At 43.1% G+C, this 16319-nt stretch overlaps 1 protein-coding gene across 1 annotated transcript in view; it reads left to right on the top strand.

Annotated features, from left to right (window-relative positions):
• LOC115468188 (E3 ubiquitin-protein ligase TRIM39-like) overlaps positions 1-16319 on the top strand; it is a 52229-nt gene that overhangs the window by 34434 nt on the left and 1476 nt on the right. The window contains exons 5-7 of the mRNA XM_030199726.1: positions 11605-11714; positions 13170-13175; positions 13279-13308. Coding sequence (XP_030055586.1) covers positions 11605-11714; positions 13170-13175; positions 13279-13308 — 146 coding nt within the window. The remainder of the gene's footprint in view (positions 1-11604; positions 11715-13169; positions 13176-13278; positions 13309-16319) is intronic.

The following is a 16319-nucleotide window of genomic DNA, read 5'->3' as shown; positions in this document are numbered from 1 at the left end:
CAGGCGACAAAAATTTAACATGCCAAGGACACCTCTGAGATCAGAAATGGTGGTGGGCAAACGCAAGGAGGAGACATGTTGGAGAGTATCGGGACCTAGGCCCTTCTGACGGGGGCCAATGTGATGGCCAAGGAAGGTAACATGTGTCTGAGCAACTTTTAATTTCTTTCTGTTAACTTTGTAACCTTTCGTAGCAAGAAAGCCAAGAAAGTCACAGGTGACTTGAACACATGTGTCAAAATCGGGGCAGGTGATGAGCATGTCGTCTACATACTGAACAATGGAAGTTTGTGGTGGGAGGCTATATCTGTACTGTTTGAATTCTTGTATATGTGCTGCTAAGGTCTGGGAAAAGACAGTAGGACTGTCAGTAAATCCTTGAGGGAGACGAGTCCACTGATATGTTGTGTTATTGAATTGGAAAGCCGTTAGCGGGCGGCTTACGGGGTCAAGGGTGATGGAAAAGAAGGCGTTGGATAAATCAATGGTGGAATGATATGTCTGCAAGGAGATACTATTGAGGAGTGTGGTTGGGTTTTCCACGTTCGGGAATACCGCGTAAGTGAGGTCATTTAGCGCGCGTAAGTCCTGTACTATACGGAAGGCGCCAGGTTCCTTTTTTGGAACTGGGAATAATGGAGTATTGTATGGTGAATTACATTTTTCAATAATACCTTGCTGTAATAGGGAATCAATTTGTTCTTGAGCTCCAGCAATGACTTCAGGTTTCAAAGGGTACTGGGCAATTTTAGGACCTTTACAACCAGGTAACAACTGGATACGATGGGGAGGGCCGGTAACCTTACCATAGGGTTTCTCAGGTGTGGCCCAAAGAAAATCCGGTAGGTTATTCAATGCTACCTCTATTTGTTTTTCAACCATAGAGGTGACAGCCATCAAAAGTGAAGTGGTTTCACTAGGGGAAGGATCAAAATGAATTTCAAAATGAAACAATGTCAATAGATCTCTTCCAAGTAAATTAACAGGGCATAATGGAGCATACAAAAAGGGAGCCGATAGTTGTTGATCTGCATATTTAATTGGCAGGGGCTCAAGCAGTGGTGTGTCCGTAGGAACACCATCAAATCCTGTGGTGGTAACATTGTCTGAGGAAACTTTAAGAAGTTTCTGTAGTTTGTGTGGGACGTGAGCTAGCACAGAGCGGGAGGCGCCTGTGTCAATTAAGAAGGGGACAGGAACTTCACAGATACGCAGGGTGATCATGGGATCATCCAGTCCTGCAGCAGTGCGGACTACGCCTAGTCATTGTGGGCGGCGTTGATCTGGGTTCCATAAAGGGAAAGACTGGCGTTCTTGTTGACGTTGACGGATTTGACTTCTCGGAACAGTATGTGGACGTTGTGAGCATTCACGTGCATAATGACCATATTGGAGACAGCGATAACACTGAATGTCTGAATAGCGATCTGGACTAGGGCGAGAATAATCGTTTCGGAACCGTCTGTTATTATCAGGAGGGCCCCGTAGGGGACCTCGCTGAGGTTGCGCGCGACGACCTCTTCCTTCTGGGTAATCAGTTTTACGGTCTGGACGGTAGGGCCGTGGGCCCTGAGTTCGGCCGTTATTGTCATAGCGTTGGTCAGCATACATAACAATAACAGGGGGAGAAGTGCCAGGAGTATTGGTATCAGAGTCAGAGCTCCTAGAGGCTCTTTTCTCTTTGAGATCTTCAGTCTGCAGCACTTCCAAGTTAGTGTGTACTGTCTTACGATGTTGGGCTTCATCTTGCTTGCTTTTAATAAGCCGTCTGCAATGATGAAGGATGTGTTCACGAATTTTAGGCCATTTTTCCAATTGGAGACCCACGGTGTTCTCCAACTTAAGTTTAATTTCTGAAGGTAAGGTTCCCTTCAGTAAATGGTAGAATACTGGGAGGGCATTATCAGAGTCAAATTTTTCCTCTGTTTCTTCCTTATAGAGGTCTTGGAGTCTGAGTAAATAAGCCTCAATAGGCTCTGAATCCATTTCCCATCTTTGGGAAGTGATAACCGAAAAGTCTTTAAGGGTCGGATACATGGTCCGGATTTCCTGAAATACTTTTGTCTGAATTTCAGTCAAAGGGTTACCATCATATTGGGTATCTGTAACAAATTTTGCATAGCCCGATTGAGTGAATATGTCAGTGACACTAGCGTGTGGGGTTCTGCCAAGGAGCGCTTTCATATCACCTACTGATAGAGTAGTCCCCAGGGTAATGTCCTGTAATTTCTTTAACCATCGGTTGCCTCCCAGTGTAATATCCGGGAGCTGTAGTATGAGGCTGTTCAATTCAACAGCTGAAAGTGGGGTGTATTCCGTATGAGGGACACCACCTGACATTTTATTCAGCAGGGGAAAAAGTTTCACTTTCTCAGAGGGTTTATCAATCGTGGTGGTTGGGGGAAAATGATTCTCATACTTTTTCCAAACTTGGAGACCTTGAATTAGGTAGAGGGTTGTTTTCTGATCCCAATGGGGGTCGGGGTGATCATAAATAAGATCTCTCACTAGTGAGAGCTTGTCTGATCGTAAGGATCCTTCACGCGGGAAAAGGGCGGACTGGGGCTGGAGTGCCTCAGACCATCCTGCAAGGTTATCCACCCATGGTTGAACATAATGCCATGAATTCTCATGTAATGCCACATATTGGGCAGGTGTGCTAGGTGGACCAGATAGGATAGGTTCTGTACTGACACTCAGACGTGTAGGGTATGGGGGACTGTCAATAACTGCAAGGCAGCGGCTAGCTCCCTCATCAGTAAGATAACTGTGAGGATGGCGTTGTCTAGTGTGATGAGAAATAACATCATGTTGTTGGGGTATCTGGGGTATTTCGGATTTAGATGCAGCAGCTGCAATATTGTCAGGGAGTGTTGATATGGACTTGCGTAGGGAACGAAGTCCTTCTGAAACGTATACGAGATCATCTCCTATAGTAGCTAAAGTGAGGCCGGGTGACGATAGACAGCCTGTACCTGAAGGGACTGACGTGTCAAGGGGAAGGGGCTTGGGTAGGTCAAGATGAGAGGAATCTCCTTCCATCGAGGAGGAGAAACTTAGCACTGGGGGAGGTTCGTTTCGAATATCCATCAAATCTGTTTTAATTGGAAGTTGTTGTTTTAAAACTTCCCATGCTTCTTCTAATGGGGAAGATATTACTTTTGGTAGACCCCCAGTACCTGGTTTGGCTGGAAGTATGAGAGGACGGCGGAGAAGATCCAGATCCTCTGCTAATTGGGGAATTTTACCTTTGGGGCGTGCGCCCAATTGATCCCATCTAGGAGGAGTAGAGCATTCAGGTTCTAGAGTGGGTATGGAAGAGTCTTTCGGAACTGGGGGAGCTTTAATGAAACCCCGATCATACAGTCCCTGACAAATAGCCCGTGTCTGTGTAGCAGGACTACATGGAATGAAACCCATCTGTCGTAATTGAGACAGGATAGACTGTAGGGATTCAGCTGGCAAGGGACCAGTTTGGACGTAGGAGTCCAAATGTGGTGGTGGAGGCGATGTCTGAGTTGTGTGTCCCATATGTGGGTAGGTAGTCGTTTGGGTGGTCTGGGCAGCCACATCAATTTTATTGATAGCAGGTTGTTGGACGGTGACCGGAACCGGTGGGTTCGGGACACAAGGATATTGCTCAATAATGGGAGGGGGTATTTCGATCTCATAGCCTCCAATAGTACGATATACATGAGGCTGTGGTGGGGTTAGCGTCTGGGTTGTTGTTTGCATCGTTGGAACAGTAGTAATAGTAGGCAATTGGGCGGTGGTCGTGGCCACTGGGGTTGTTGAAGGGGTTAAGGGCGTCTGGGTTTGTACTGACCCCTGAGATATTGGAATTGGGTCTTTTTGTGATGAGGGAAGAGATAGATCAACTACACCGGCAATGTGTACGGTAGTAGGTGGGTCAAATCTGATAGGAGCGGGATGTACCGCAGGCAGCGAAGGTATCGCTGTCTGTGATCCTTGAGGAGGTCTGTGTCTGGGATCCCTGCGAAATCTGTAGCTGAAGTTTATCACAATATCCTGGGGTATCGGGGTATATCCCACTGCACATGGTAGGAGCTTGGTAGTACCTGCAGCGGTAGCAGTATCATAGGGTGGTGGGGCAGTAGGTGTTATTGTCTCTTGGTAAGGGGCTTGATCGCAATCAGACTTCGCTAGGGCTCTGTCATGCTGGTGTTGTGCAATAAGTATAAATTTATTAATAGCAGCTAAATGCTTCTCCCTAGATTTTCCTGTTTTGTTGGATTCGTTATAGCAGACCAAGGCTTGGAGTTTGCCCTGATCAAATGAGCCCTTTGTTGGCCATTCCAGTCCCGGGTCTTTGGCGGACCAAACGGTATGCCAGGTTTGACATAAACGGGAAAGGTCTTTTTTATCAGCGGGGAAAAAGTTGAGAACTCTTTCCAGGGGGCTAGTGGAGGACTGAGTGGACATAATGGAATTAGGAATAGGGGAAAAGCAATCCACATAGGGGGCAGTGTGCAGTGTAAAATGGCAAATTAAATCTCAAATTGGATCCTAGTTCAAAGAATTATAATAAGTACCTCTATAAATATGTATAGATAAAAAGGTGCAAAAGAAGATCATTCAAAGGAAAACATGCATCATGCGTATAGAAAACACCTTTATACTCACGCGTCTTCAAGAGCGTCCCAGAAGTGGAACCTAAAATATAAATTACTAATTGGCGGAAAGCCCTATGCTTTTGCCGCAGGTTAAGTAAACAGACAAATGAAGGGCGCAAAAGTGCAAAGAGAGTGTAAGAAAAATAGAGCAGAAGGTGATTAGTGTCAGCTATTATATATTTATACTACTCTATCCCAAATTAATAAAAACTACTCCCCAGAGTGTGCTTCTAAAAACAAGAGTAATCCCAAAACTATCTTGTCTGCTAACGGCTATCAGCCATGAGTATAAACCCATGATAGAGCCCCCAAGAAGGGACATTGCAAACACTCCCAAAAAGAACTCAAAAGACCAGCGAACAAGGTCTCGCAAGTAGAAGAGCAGCGGTCCAACGGGGTTCCGCTGGTTTAGGGAATCACACGCGACCAACCATCCCAATGGACCTTTAAAGCTTTGGCGGCATCCCACACAATAGCGGCATCCACTCAGCACCCAAGCATACAAAAATTTCATGGCTAGGCAGCATCCACATTACCTAACTGTCCTAAAAATAATTTAGATGCCCTGGTCAACCTGTATACAATCTCAACTAGTGTCTTAGGCGTCCCTGTATTGCCACAGCGATCATCTATACAGGTAACCCATAGATGGGCAATAATGTCGAAACCGCAGGCCACTCCGATAATGGAATGGAAGTCTGCTCCTACTGATTGAGATACCGTCATCCATTGAAGGATCCCCTTCGATGGATGTGAGTCCCAGACATCGGTATCAAAGCTAATTGCATGACACTAGTAGAGGAAATTTAAAAAAAAAAATTTTTTGAAATAAAGGGAAAAAGGAAATAAGAAATATAGCATGTCCCTAGAAAGAACCTCTGAAACCTAATCCAGAAGTAGCAAGCAAAAAAATTGTTTTAAAAGGAGGAAAAAACATGTAAGCTCTTCAGGTAAGGCACAGTAATCCGACAACATAGAATAAGGTTGCCACACAGCAAACTGTGACAGGAACCCTGAAGAGCACTCAAGCATGACAGCTGACAGGAAGGGAGCTAAGGCAGGCAGTATAAAATCAATCATCCGAGACGAGCAAAGCAAAAAACCCAGAGAAAAACTTGACATTGTAAGTCATCAAACAAACAGCCTAAAATGTTCTTTCATGGCTGACAAGATTAGTGCTATAACCGTGTAAAGATTATAGGCGAGCAGTGAACCAGCACTGCCATCACGGAAGTAAAACTTAAGATGATCCGAGCCAAAATATTTATACAGGAAAGAGTCTGTATTTAGAATACTGTGGAAACAACACTATACTTCGTTTTTCCTATAGAACAAAAGCACAATATGATAGCATTGAAATGGGACAAAAACACTTGCTTTTTAACAATAAAACCAAATATGCAACAGCCTTCCTAAAATACTACCGGTTAAGCATTCAGCAAGAAATACATGCGTATTAATCATAGTAAGGTGACATTATAGTAGATTATCAAGACATTATCAAGACATATATCTGTACATATATCTGTACAGGGCAAAAGAAATGTTACCCCGCTAGGAAATGAGTAATACAGTTCAAAAACCAAAATCATGAAGTATAAATCATGGGGGGGGGCCACGTAAATAAAGTATAAGCATATTACCAAGAATAGATTAAAGAAACATTGTAACATAATCATAGGAAGCCACATTAGGACAAAGAAGAAGAACGCCGGTTTTTAAAGGGGAAAGTTAAGTAATGTGTGTTTGAAAGTGAAATACCCTGTTAAATTTTATAACCACATGGTGTAGCACAATTAGGTCTATCAAGCTGTCACTAGCAGCGCAAAAATCACGGCTCAGAGACAGAATGAGAAAGCATTTGTTTAAGGGAGATGAAATGAAATAGAGGGCAACGGCCAAAAGTCAAAGCAGTATGAGCAGAGAATTGTGGGGAGTGGGAGACAACGTCCTAATAACATGACACCAAAGAGGAGGAAAAAGTATACCCTGATAAAAGGAGAATGCAGAGTAAGACTAAGATGCAGTGCCATAATCTTAAAAGTGAAGGAAAAAGAATACATCCGTACATTCTTACATGCTCAGAGGTGTACGTATAACGAACTTGGCAGCATGAGGCATGAAAAGATAAGTCATTTTACAATTATGAGGGGAAACCGGAGTTGAAAGACATGAGACAGAGTTAGTTAGACGGATTTTAGGAACAATACAGTTGACAGAGGGTTAAAAAGAATACCTGTGTAAATGACTGTTTAACTTGTACCACTTCAACATAGAACAGGGACAAAAAAACGAACGGAAAAGGGAGAGAAAAAAAATCACTTTCTGAGCTTTTAAAAGTGAACTGTAGAGCCTCCTCTGCCGAAGCAGTGCTGGACTGATAAGGCAGCTAAAGTGGGCAAGCTGCCCAGATTCTCATGTCCTTGAGATAGTGAACTACAGCACTTGTTAGGGAAAACCTTTAAAAGCTACAGAAAGAAATGGCAGTTTCGGGAGCCTGGATAAGGATAAGGATATTTAAAAAAAATGTGAGAAGAAGGGGTTTAGAACTTACAACTCTTCGGGCAAGGTGAAATAGATGCAGAGTCGAAGCCCAAGAGGGAGTATATATTTAATAAGCTTTATTCCGGAAAGAGAATCAACCCTTACAGCACATGGGACTGAGAAGGAAAAGGGATAGTTTTATAGGGAATCAAAAAAAAAATGATTTCTAGTTTGCACAGGAAGCCGAAAAGGTGTATGTAAGGTGTTAAGTTACCCCAATTGGTATCGTGCGGGCCACACCCTTATAAATTTTACACGGACCACGAACAGTCGGTAGAGCATCAGAGAGGAGGGCAGGGAGGATTATTGTGGCAGAAAAAGGGGGACAAGAACAAAATGTTGTGAAGGAAGGGATTCAGATTGGACTTAAGGGAGAGAAAAAAAAAATGGCTAAGGGGGTGGGGGTGAGAGCACAGAACTGAGCAGCTGTGAAAAAGAGCAATCAGCTGAACTACGCAGTAGATAATAAAAGACAGGAAATGCGCTTCAAAGTGAAAAAAGCCAAGCCAGAGTTAGACAGCGGCATACAGAGATAAGAAATAAGAAAAGCAGAGACGGAACAGTATAGTTCACACAAAAATCCAAATCAGACGGAGTACAAAAACACACACAAAGATGGGAAAAAAAAGGAAGGAGCGGACACACCCCCAGACAACAAGACGGCCATATACTGTCACAGAAATTAAAAAGGAAAGATAAGATCAGGAAATGTGTGTAACAGCTGAAAAGATAGCACAGGAGCATAAGATAATGCAGCGTAAGGAAAAATAGCCGAGAAAAATGTGGACAGGAAGGGGGGGGCTGTGGGCTGAGTAATTAGAGAAAAAGCATAGTTCAGAAGACTGCAGAAACTGATTAGGGTCTTCTGGGAAGGGTAGTGCACAAGGCTGTAGATCTTGCATACACCACGAACAGTAAAGGAAAAGTATATAGGTGAAGAAGTATAGGGACAGTTATCAGATGAACGGATAGAGTGACAAATCAAAGTCATGAGAGGCAGGGAAGCGTAAAACACCCGCAGATAAGAAACAAGTCCTTAGAGAGATAAGGGGAAAACAGCAGTTGGACGACGGTAAGCAGCTACCAAGCTGAACGCCGTAATTACTGTTTGCAGCTGAATAGGAAAGAAAGTTGGAGGAAGTCCAACAGAAAGAATGAGGAGGAATAGAGTAAAAGGGACAGTCCCGAGACATTAAAAAAATCTCGTGGATAACTGTTTCAGCACAAGATCAGAAGTATGTGTCGCACACACAGAGTGAAGGCAATAGCAGATGTGGAAAGGTGGGGGCTGTCAGTACTAGGAGCAGAGAAACCAGAAAGAGTTTAGAAGGGAGCAATCTGAAAGCATGCTGTTCTCCTAGAGTAAGGGAAATTCCCCCGATACAGGAACATCAAAGAAACTTTACAGAAAAGAGAAGAGCAGGAAGAGACCCAGGGGACTAATAGGAAGAGGTAGATAGAAGAAGTTAGGATGAAGGAGAACAGGAAAAGGGGGAAAGAACAGAATGCATAGTGAGGACAAGGATTTGATAAGGAGGGATTAAGACAGAACACAGGGTGGGATGGGAAACAGAAAATGCGCAATCTCTAAGGATTGTTAAGCGAGAATGCTAGCATAAAGACCAATCCAAAGATTTTGAACATTGAAATAAACTTACAGCAAACCCCAAATCGCAGTCGCCTGGATGCGTTGTTATGCACCATTCACCAACAAGCACAGTCTTGCGAACATCACGCAAATCAAAGAGATGGACAGGATAGGAGAAAGAAAAGAGGGTGAGAAAAAACAGAACAGAATATTGAAAAACAGAAATAAAAGTTTGAACTCAAAGAATCATCCCCACTGGGTAAAAATTAGGGAAAGAGATCAGCATAGAAAAGGGCAGAGAAGCAGGTGTGTTAGTTCAGCGCAAGGCATGAAGACATTCAGGGAAGAAAGTAAAAAGACAGAAGAATAGAAGAGTATGTAAAGTAGGGGTGAGAACAGACAGAACATTGGTGCCCAATACCCCTGAAGTGGGCAGTGTCCGTGATAGGGGAAAAATGAAGGAATAACTGCAGGGAGATTGGGGAAGGAAAGATGAAAGAAAAAGAGAAAAAAGTGATAGAAAGATAACATAGAACATTTGAACGCACAAAATAAGTATCCCCTCTTGCGTTCAAAAGAAGAGAAAGGAGGATAGAGTGAACGGTCAGCGTACGGCTGGTCACCACTGTTTTAATTTCCCCTCTTCTAGACCTCTATCTGACTCCTTCACACGGGGGACTAAGGGTACTTATTCCATATAACAGGTTCTGTATAGTTTCTCTGACCTCCATTGTCACCCAATCCCAGGCTTATTAAAAATCTGTCTAAGTTTCTCTAAAGACTGAGTGTCACTTGTATGTGATCTACCTTGTAGGCTAAATGTTAGGTAAAGAGAAGACAGAATCTATAAAAATAGAGACAGAGAAAGGTTTAGATAGATAGGTACATTTTATTTCTTACCCAAAGACAAGTCTTCAAATTGGTACAAATACAGACATCAGATTCTGGTTTCAACCGCACAGGGCTCCGCCGTCTGACAGAAGCGTTGGAGAGGAGTCCTCTACTAAGGCAAAAATCTCCCCTCTTTTATACCCTAACCTCTCCATACAAGTAAATGGTGGGATACCTAGCTCTCAATTTCTGAGATGATACTTTCCCATGAGACTTTCCCATGCGGTCTTATCAGCATGTTTTGGGAAGCGCTGAGATAACAGTTTCACATCTCTCTGTTGCAATACTTTTCACACTATCTTATGAACTCCGTATGACTTCTGTATCCTTTTTTTACAAAATTAATAAGCTTCATTTTATTCATCTGATCTGATCCATCATTCTTTCATTACAGGTGCTGTATTCGAATTAAAAATTGTACCAATTTGTGTCAGGACCCATTGTTCAGACCTGCTTTTTTTTTGCAGATTCTCAAATGTTAAATCACTTACTTATTGTTTGGCCTAGTCAGTACTTTTTCAGTTGTTCTAGGCTGCATAGTTTTGGCCACCAGTATTCCATTGGTAGCCTTAAAGCCAGGCCATATATTAACAGAAACAAAACAAAAAGTCCCAAGGGCCTTCAAAAAGAGGGGGAAATAAAGTCTTTAATCATATACGTTGATGAAACAATACTTAAATGGACCCCACACAGAAACAGAAGACTTGCAGATCAGCAACGCGGCTGTGCAGGATGTCAGACTCACAGAAACAGAAGCCTTGCAGATGAGCAACACAGCTGCGCCGGAGAAGAGGACTTCGGCTGGCGGGGATTGGGGACCCCCGCCAGCAAAGGTACCCGACGGCGACGGCAGCGGTGGGGGAGGGTTGGCGTCGGGGGGGGGGTCAAAGGTGGTGGTGGCGGCAGGACTAATGTCAGGCATACCAGTTTGTAATTTCCCAGATCACCCCTGGAACCCTTTTAAAAAAATGGCGTTATACTGGCCACCCTCCAATCTTCAGGTACAACAAATGATTTCAATGACATGTCACAGATCACGAACAGCAGATCAGCAATTTTGTATTTGAATTCTTTCAGTACCCTCAGGTACATACCATATGGTCCAGGTGATTTACTACTCTTTAATTTGTCAATTTGGCTCAATACATCTCCCAGTTACATTGAGATTTCTTTCAGTTCCTCCACACCATCACTCTTAAAAACCATTTCTGGTACAGCTAGATTGGGTCCCCAACCCCCGCCAGCCGAAGTCCTCTTCTCCGGCGCGGCTGCGTTGCTGATTTGCAAGGCTTCTGTTTCTGTGAGTCTGACGTCCTGCACGCTTCTCTTCTCCGGTGCGGCCACGTTGCTGATCTGCAAGGCTTCTGTTTCTGTGAGTCTGACATCCTGCACATACATGCAGGACGTCAGACTCACAGAAACAGAAGCCTTGCAGAAGAGGACTTTGGCTGGGAGAGGGTTGGTGGCGGGAGGGGGTGGGTTGAAGGGGTTGGCACCGTGGGGGCCAGGGCCAAATCTATGGGGGCCCATGGCCCCACATAGCTACACCCCTGGTCCAAATACCTCTCCACAATGTGGGAAAGAAGACTAATCCATACAACTTTCCACAGTGGGGGAAAGAAGACCAGTACAAATATCCCCCCATACCAGGAGAGAGGAGAGTGGTCCCACACCCTCCCCACTCTAAAGGGATGAATGTGAAGCAAAGAGGTTTGTGACATCAGCTCTGGACTGGGATAAGGGGTCAGGTAACAAAACTGGCTTCCAGTAATTCTCTGAGGACTGGCAAAATCTTTGATAATAACCAGATTTTGAGACCTTGCTTCAGACACACAAACATAGAAAACCAATGACTCATGGTATATCTCATTCCCTCAACCTGTCCCATCTCTTTCCACTGGGTGTGAACACTTCCAAGAATAACCCCAGTGACTCTCTAACCCATAGATGTCAGAAAATAAAGTTTCCAGAACCAAAGGCTTTTTCTTCTGATCTGAAAATGGATTTCGAGTTGAGCTACCCTCAGCAGCTGAAGAAATTGATCACAAAATTTGGAGGTGAGGACTTGTTCTCTTTTTAATTCCAGAACCTTCCTCCCACATTTTCCTATATCATTGATACCCACATATACCAAGACAGCCAGCTTCTCCCCAGCACTATCTAAAATCCTATCTAGGTGATGTGTGAGGTCTGCCACCTTCGCACCAAGCAGGCAAGTGACCAGGCAATCCTCATCCACCATCTACCTGCTATCTACATGCCTAATAATCGAATTGCCAACTACAATGACTGTCCTATCCCTTCCCTCCTGGGCAGAGGTTCCTGGAGACACATCCTTGGTGTGAGAGAATAGTGCATCCCCTGGTGGGCAGATCTTGGCTACAGGATTACTTCCTACTTCTCCAGAGTGATGCTGTCCTTTTAAGAGACCTCTCTCCAAGGCAGCACAGGGGCTGCCAGACTAGAGTTGGGACTTCTCTACAATGTCCCTGTAGGTCTCCTCAGCTACTCCAAGTCTGCTACTGTAGCCTGAAGAGAACGGACTTGTTCTCTGAGAGCTAGGAGCTCTTTGCATCGAGCACACACATATAACCTCTCATCTTCTAGCTGAGAAGGATCATTATAAAAATAGTTAATCTGTTGATAGGAAATTAAACATCTACAAGGAAAATGTAGAAAAAATGTAGCTCCAATAGCTAACAGAAACAAAAAAAAGGCAAAGATCTGCCACAGAAATGGCAAATCAAAAGAAAAAAAGCAGATCAAAAAAGACAAAAAAATAGAACAGGAGGGTAACAGAAGAAGTGGTTTATTACAAGTTACCCGACGTGGCCACGTTTCGCCCTCAGGCTGCGTCAGGGGTAAAAAAACTAATAGGGGTAAAAAGCAATAGCTAACACTCTAGGTTTTAACTGATATTGGTATTTGAAAGCTTTTATCATGTGTCTAGGACCTTGATTCTCTCCCTATATACTCTGTGGTGAAAACCACTGATAATTTTAGCAACTGACTCCTGAACTGTCTTTTTACAGGTATGACAGATCTTATAGAAACATACAAAAGAATAGTTGTACCACAGAATGGCAGTATATCAAATGCATGACCCATAATTGATCAGATAAAGACTATACGGCCTGTCCAGTCTGCCCATCCATATCAGCTGCTTATCTCTCCCTCAGGAATCCTCTGCACTTTTCCCTTGCTTTCTTGAATTTAGACACTGTCCTTGTGTCCACTTCCACCACCTTTTCCATAAAGAAATATTTCCTTAGATTACTGGATCTCCAAATGTCCCCTGTTCAAGATCAAATTGCCAGGAAGCAGACAGGGGGCATTTGAAGATCCAGCACGGAGTGCACAGGACTAAGCGAACTCATAAATTATGTCATGTTATTACTAAGTAAGAGAAAAAATGTCATAAGTTCATTGATAAGACATTTTTATAAACCAAAATCTCTAACGTTTCCCTATTTCTACATTTTTTTTTCTACAAAAACTATCACATCCTGCAGGACTTGGTAAGTTTTATTCAAAAGTTAGCAACATATATTTCTTTTCATATCATTGTACCTCTTTCTCTTCTCTGAGATCTGATCACTGTTCATTTTTCTTTTAATGCAGATTGGTGGATGAAATGTGGTAGATATTCAGGTAACTCATTATATCCAAGAATCAAACCAGTAATGGGACCTGTGATGTCATCTCAGAACACAGATACTTAACAACCAGTGTTAGGGATCATTTCTCAGCTGTGATAGAGGAGAGTGTGTATGTTTCCTGATCATGCACTGCAGGGTGAGGGAATAATCCATGGGCGTAGGTTGACTGTTTCATTGGGGGGGGGGGGGTGGCAAAGGATGGGGTGGGGCATATTAGCATATTCATTTGCATATATATATATATATATATATATATATATATGGGTGGGAGGGGGTTAGTGACCACTGGGGGAGTAAGGGGAGGTGATCCGAATTATTCAGACATTATTATTTCTCACCATCTATAAAAGTTTTAGGTATATTACTAGATTCTAAATTATCCTTTGATTCTCATGTAAATACACTTATTCAAAGAGCTTTCTTTCTTGTGCATATTCTCTGGCAGGTATGTAGATATTTTGATCAAGATCATTTTGGTTTGATAGTACAATCATTGATCCTGAGTGTCTTGACTCTTGGAGCTTGGTAATTAGAAGCCCCAATATCATGAAGCATAACCCTGGCGCAGCAATCACCTGAAGTCTCTATTATTTTATGAAGTCTCTTTTATTGAATAAATCACAGATAATTTACTCACAGATAGATGTTCAGGATACAGAGACTTCTTAATCTGGAGGCTGTGGGAGGTGGAGATCTGAAGAGAGGTAGTTGTATTGCAGGGGGAGGGGAAAGTAGTTGAACAGGTAGAAATAGTCCAAAGCTGGGTGACTGCAATGTGCGATATCTCATTTGGAAGAAGATATTTACAGGGTAAAAAATCCAGGTTCGTTACAGGGATTTTCAGCCGGACAGAGCTGTCTGGAGCGAGATGGTGTTGGCTCCATGTCCCTGGCTATAATGGAGGAAGAAGCCCCACGTGGCTGAAAGGACAAAGGAGTGGTGGGGCTTCACACAGGGAGGAGCAGATAGAGACCAATGGGGACAGAGCCTGCTATCGGATAGCAAGGGGTAGTCCTAGAGATAGGAGGGAAAGGTCATACCTGGCTGATCTCTGTGGACAGAATAGTAAGACTGAGCAGGAAGACAAAAGAGCCAAGCTTGGCAGAGAGAGGAAGGTCTGAGCAGCCTCACAACCAGTGATAGCAGTTCTTACACAGCCAAACAAGTGTGGTTGCACTGCCTGTGAACTACATTACCCACAGTGCATTGCTCATGTATTTTTGCAGCAATGATAGTCCTTGGGACTGAGAATAACAGTAAAGGCATTACACACATTTTAGGATCATGTTATAAACTAGTGCGAGGCTGTCGGAGGACAGAACACTGAGCATGTTAGACTACTGTAACATTATATACTTGGGATCCCCTAAACAATTACAAAACGGTTACAGTCATTACAGAATACGGCATTCCGTCTCATCTACTCTTTGAAAAGTATGACAGTGTGTCTTAGTATTTCATTACGAGTCATCGGCTTCCAGTTTATGCCAGAGTTTTGTTTACATTTTACTGCCTTATGAAGTACTTTATTTATTTAATTTAGAACATTTATATCCCACATAATCCCAACAGAGCAGGCCCTATGTGGCTAACAATATATAGAGGATGAACATCAAACAAATGCAAGGGCGGAGCAAAGGAAAAGGTACATGGGGGGGAGGGGAACAACAGGGGAAGCCAGGAGGGACGGCAAGAAGTTAAGGAACAACTGAGTAGGCTTTATCACATAGATGAGTCTTGAGGAGTTTCTTAAACCAGGGCATGGTCGGAAGTTTCCCTTAATGCGGATGGCAGAGCATTCCAGTATCGTGGACTCAGAAAGCAGAAAGAGGAGGCGAAGAGCAGTTTATACCGTACATTCTTGCAGTTAGGATAGTGGAGATGTAGGTAAGTACGGGACGGCTTCTTGGAGTTTCCTGGAGGGAGGTCAATTAAGCTGAACATATAAACTGGAGCATCCCCATAGATGATCTTGTGGGTTAGAGCACAGACTTTAAATTCAATGCGATCTTTGATTGGTAGCCAGTGGAGCTTCTCTCTTAGAGGTTTTGCTGCCTCAAACCGAGATTTGCCAAATAGTAGTCTTGCCGCTGTGTTTTGCGCTGTCTGGAGCGTCTTTAGGGTTTGCTCTTTGCCCCATTGTATTGGTTAACTCATTTCTTTTTTTTTCCATAAATCAAGTGCTACTAGATCAACTACCCTTTTTATCTATCCTTCCTTAAAAGCCATGAAAAGAAGTAGGTTATTAGTTAACCTTTTTTCATACCAAGCAGCTCGTCATAGTAAAGATGTTCAGATTTCCCTGTAGTTTCAAAAACGTTAAAATTTACTTATTTAGAAAATTTGTTCTGCAAACTAACAACTAGATTTTTTTTAAAGATTAATATGTGTATATTTGCTATTCATATTCTGTAATTCCGGGAAGTGACCAGCTTCTTTTTTCGAACTGGGAGGTATTAGCAGAATATAAGCCATATTGTTATGTCATGTTATGTATTCTAGGCTACTGCTTTTATATAGATAGGGTTTTATATAGGTAGAGTGGAACAGGTGGATGTGAAGCGTCTATTCACGCTTTCCAAAAACACTAGGACTAGGGGGCTAGCGATGAAACTACAGTGTAGTAAATTTAAAACAAATCGGAGAAACGTTTTCTTCACCCAACGCGTAATTAAACTCTGGAATTCGTTGCCAGAGAACGTGGTGAAGGTGGTTAGCTTAGCAGAGTTTAAAAGGGGGTTAGACGGTTTCCTAAAGAACAAGTCCATAAACCACTACTAAATGGACTTGGGAAAAATCCACAATTCCAGGAATAACATGTATAGAATGTTTGTACGTTTGGGAAGCTTGCCAGGTGCCCTTGGCCTGGATTGGCCGCTGTCGTGGACAGGATGCTGGGCTCGATGGACCCTTGGTCTTTTCCCAGTATGGCATTACTTATGTACTTATGTATTTGAGTCTTGGTGCTGCTTTATTGTGACAGAGTTTTGATAAAGGTCTGGA

The sequence above is a fragment of the Microcaecilia unicolor genome, chromosome 4 (genome assembly GCF_901765095.1).
Source record: "Microcaecilia unicolor chromosome 4, aMicUni1.1, whole genome shotgun sequence".
NCBI lineage: Eukaryota > Metazoa > Chordata > Amphibia > Gymnophiona > Siphonopidae > Microcaecilia > Microcaecilia unicolor.
This window is presented reverse-complemented; position numbering and strand designations above follow the sequence as displayed.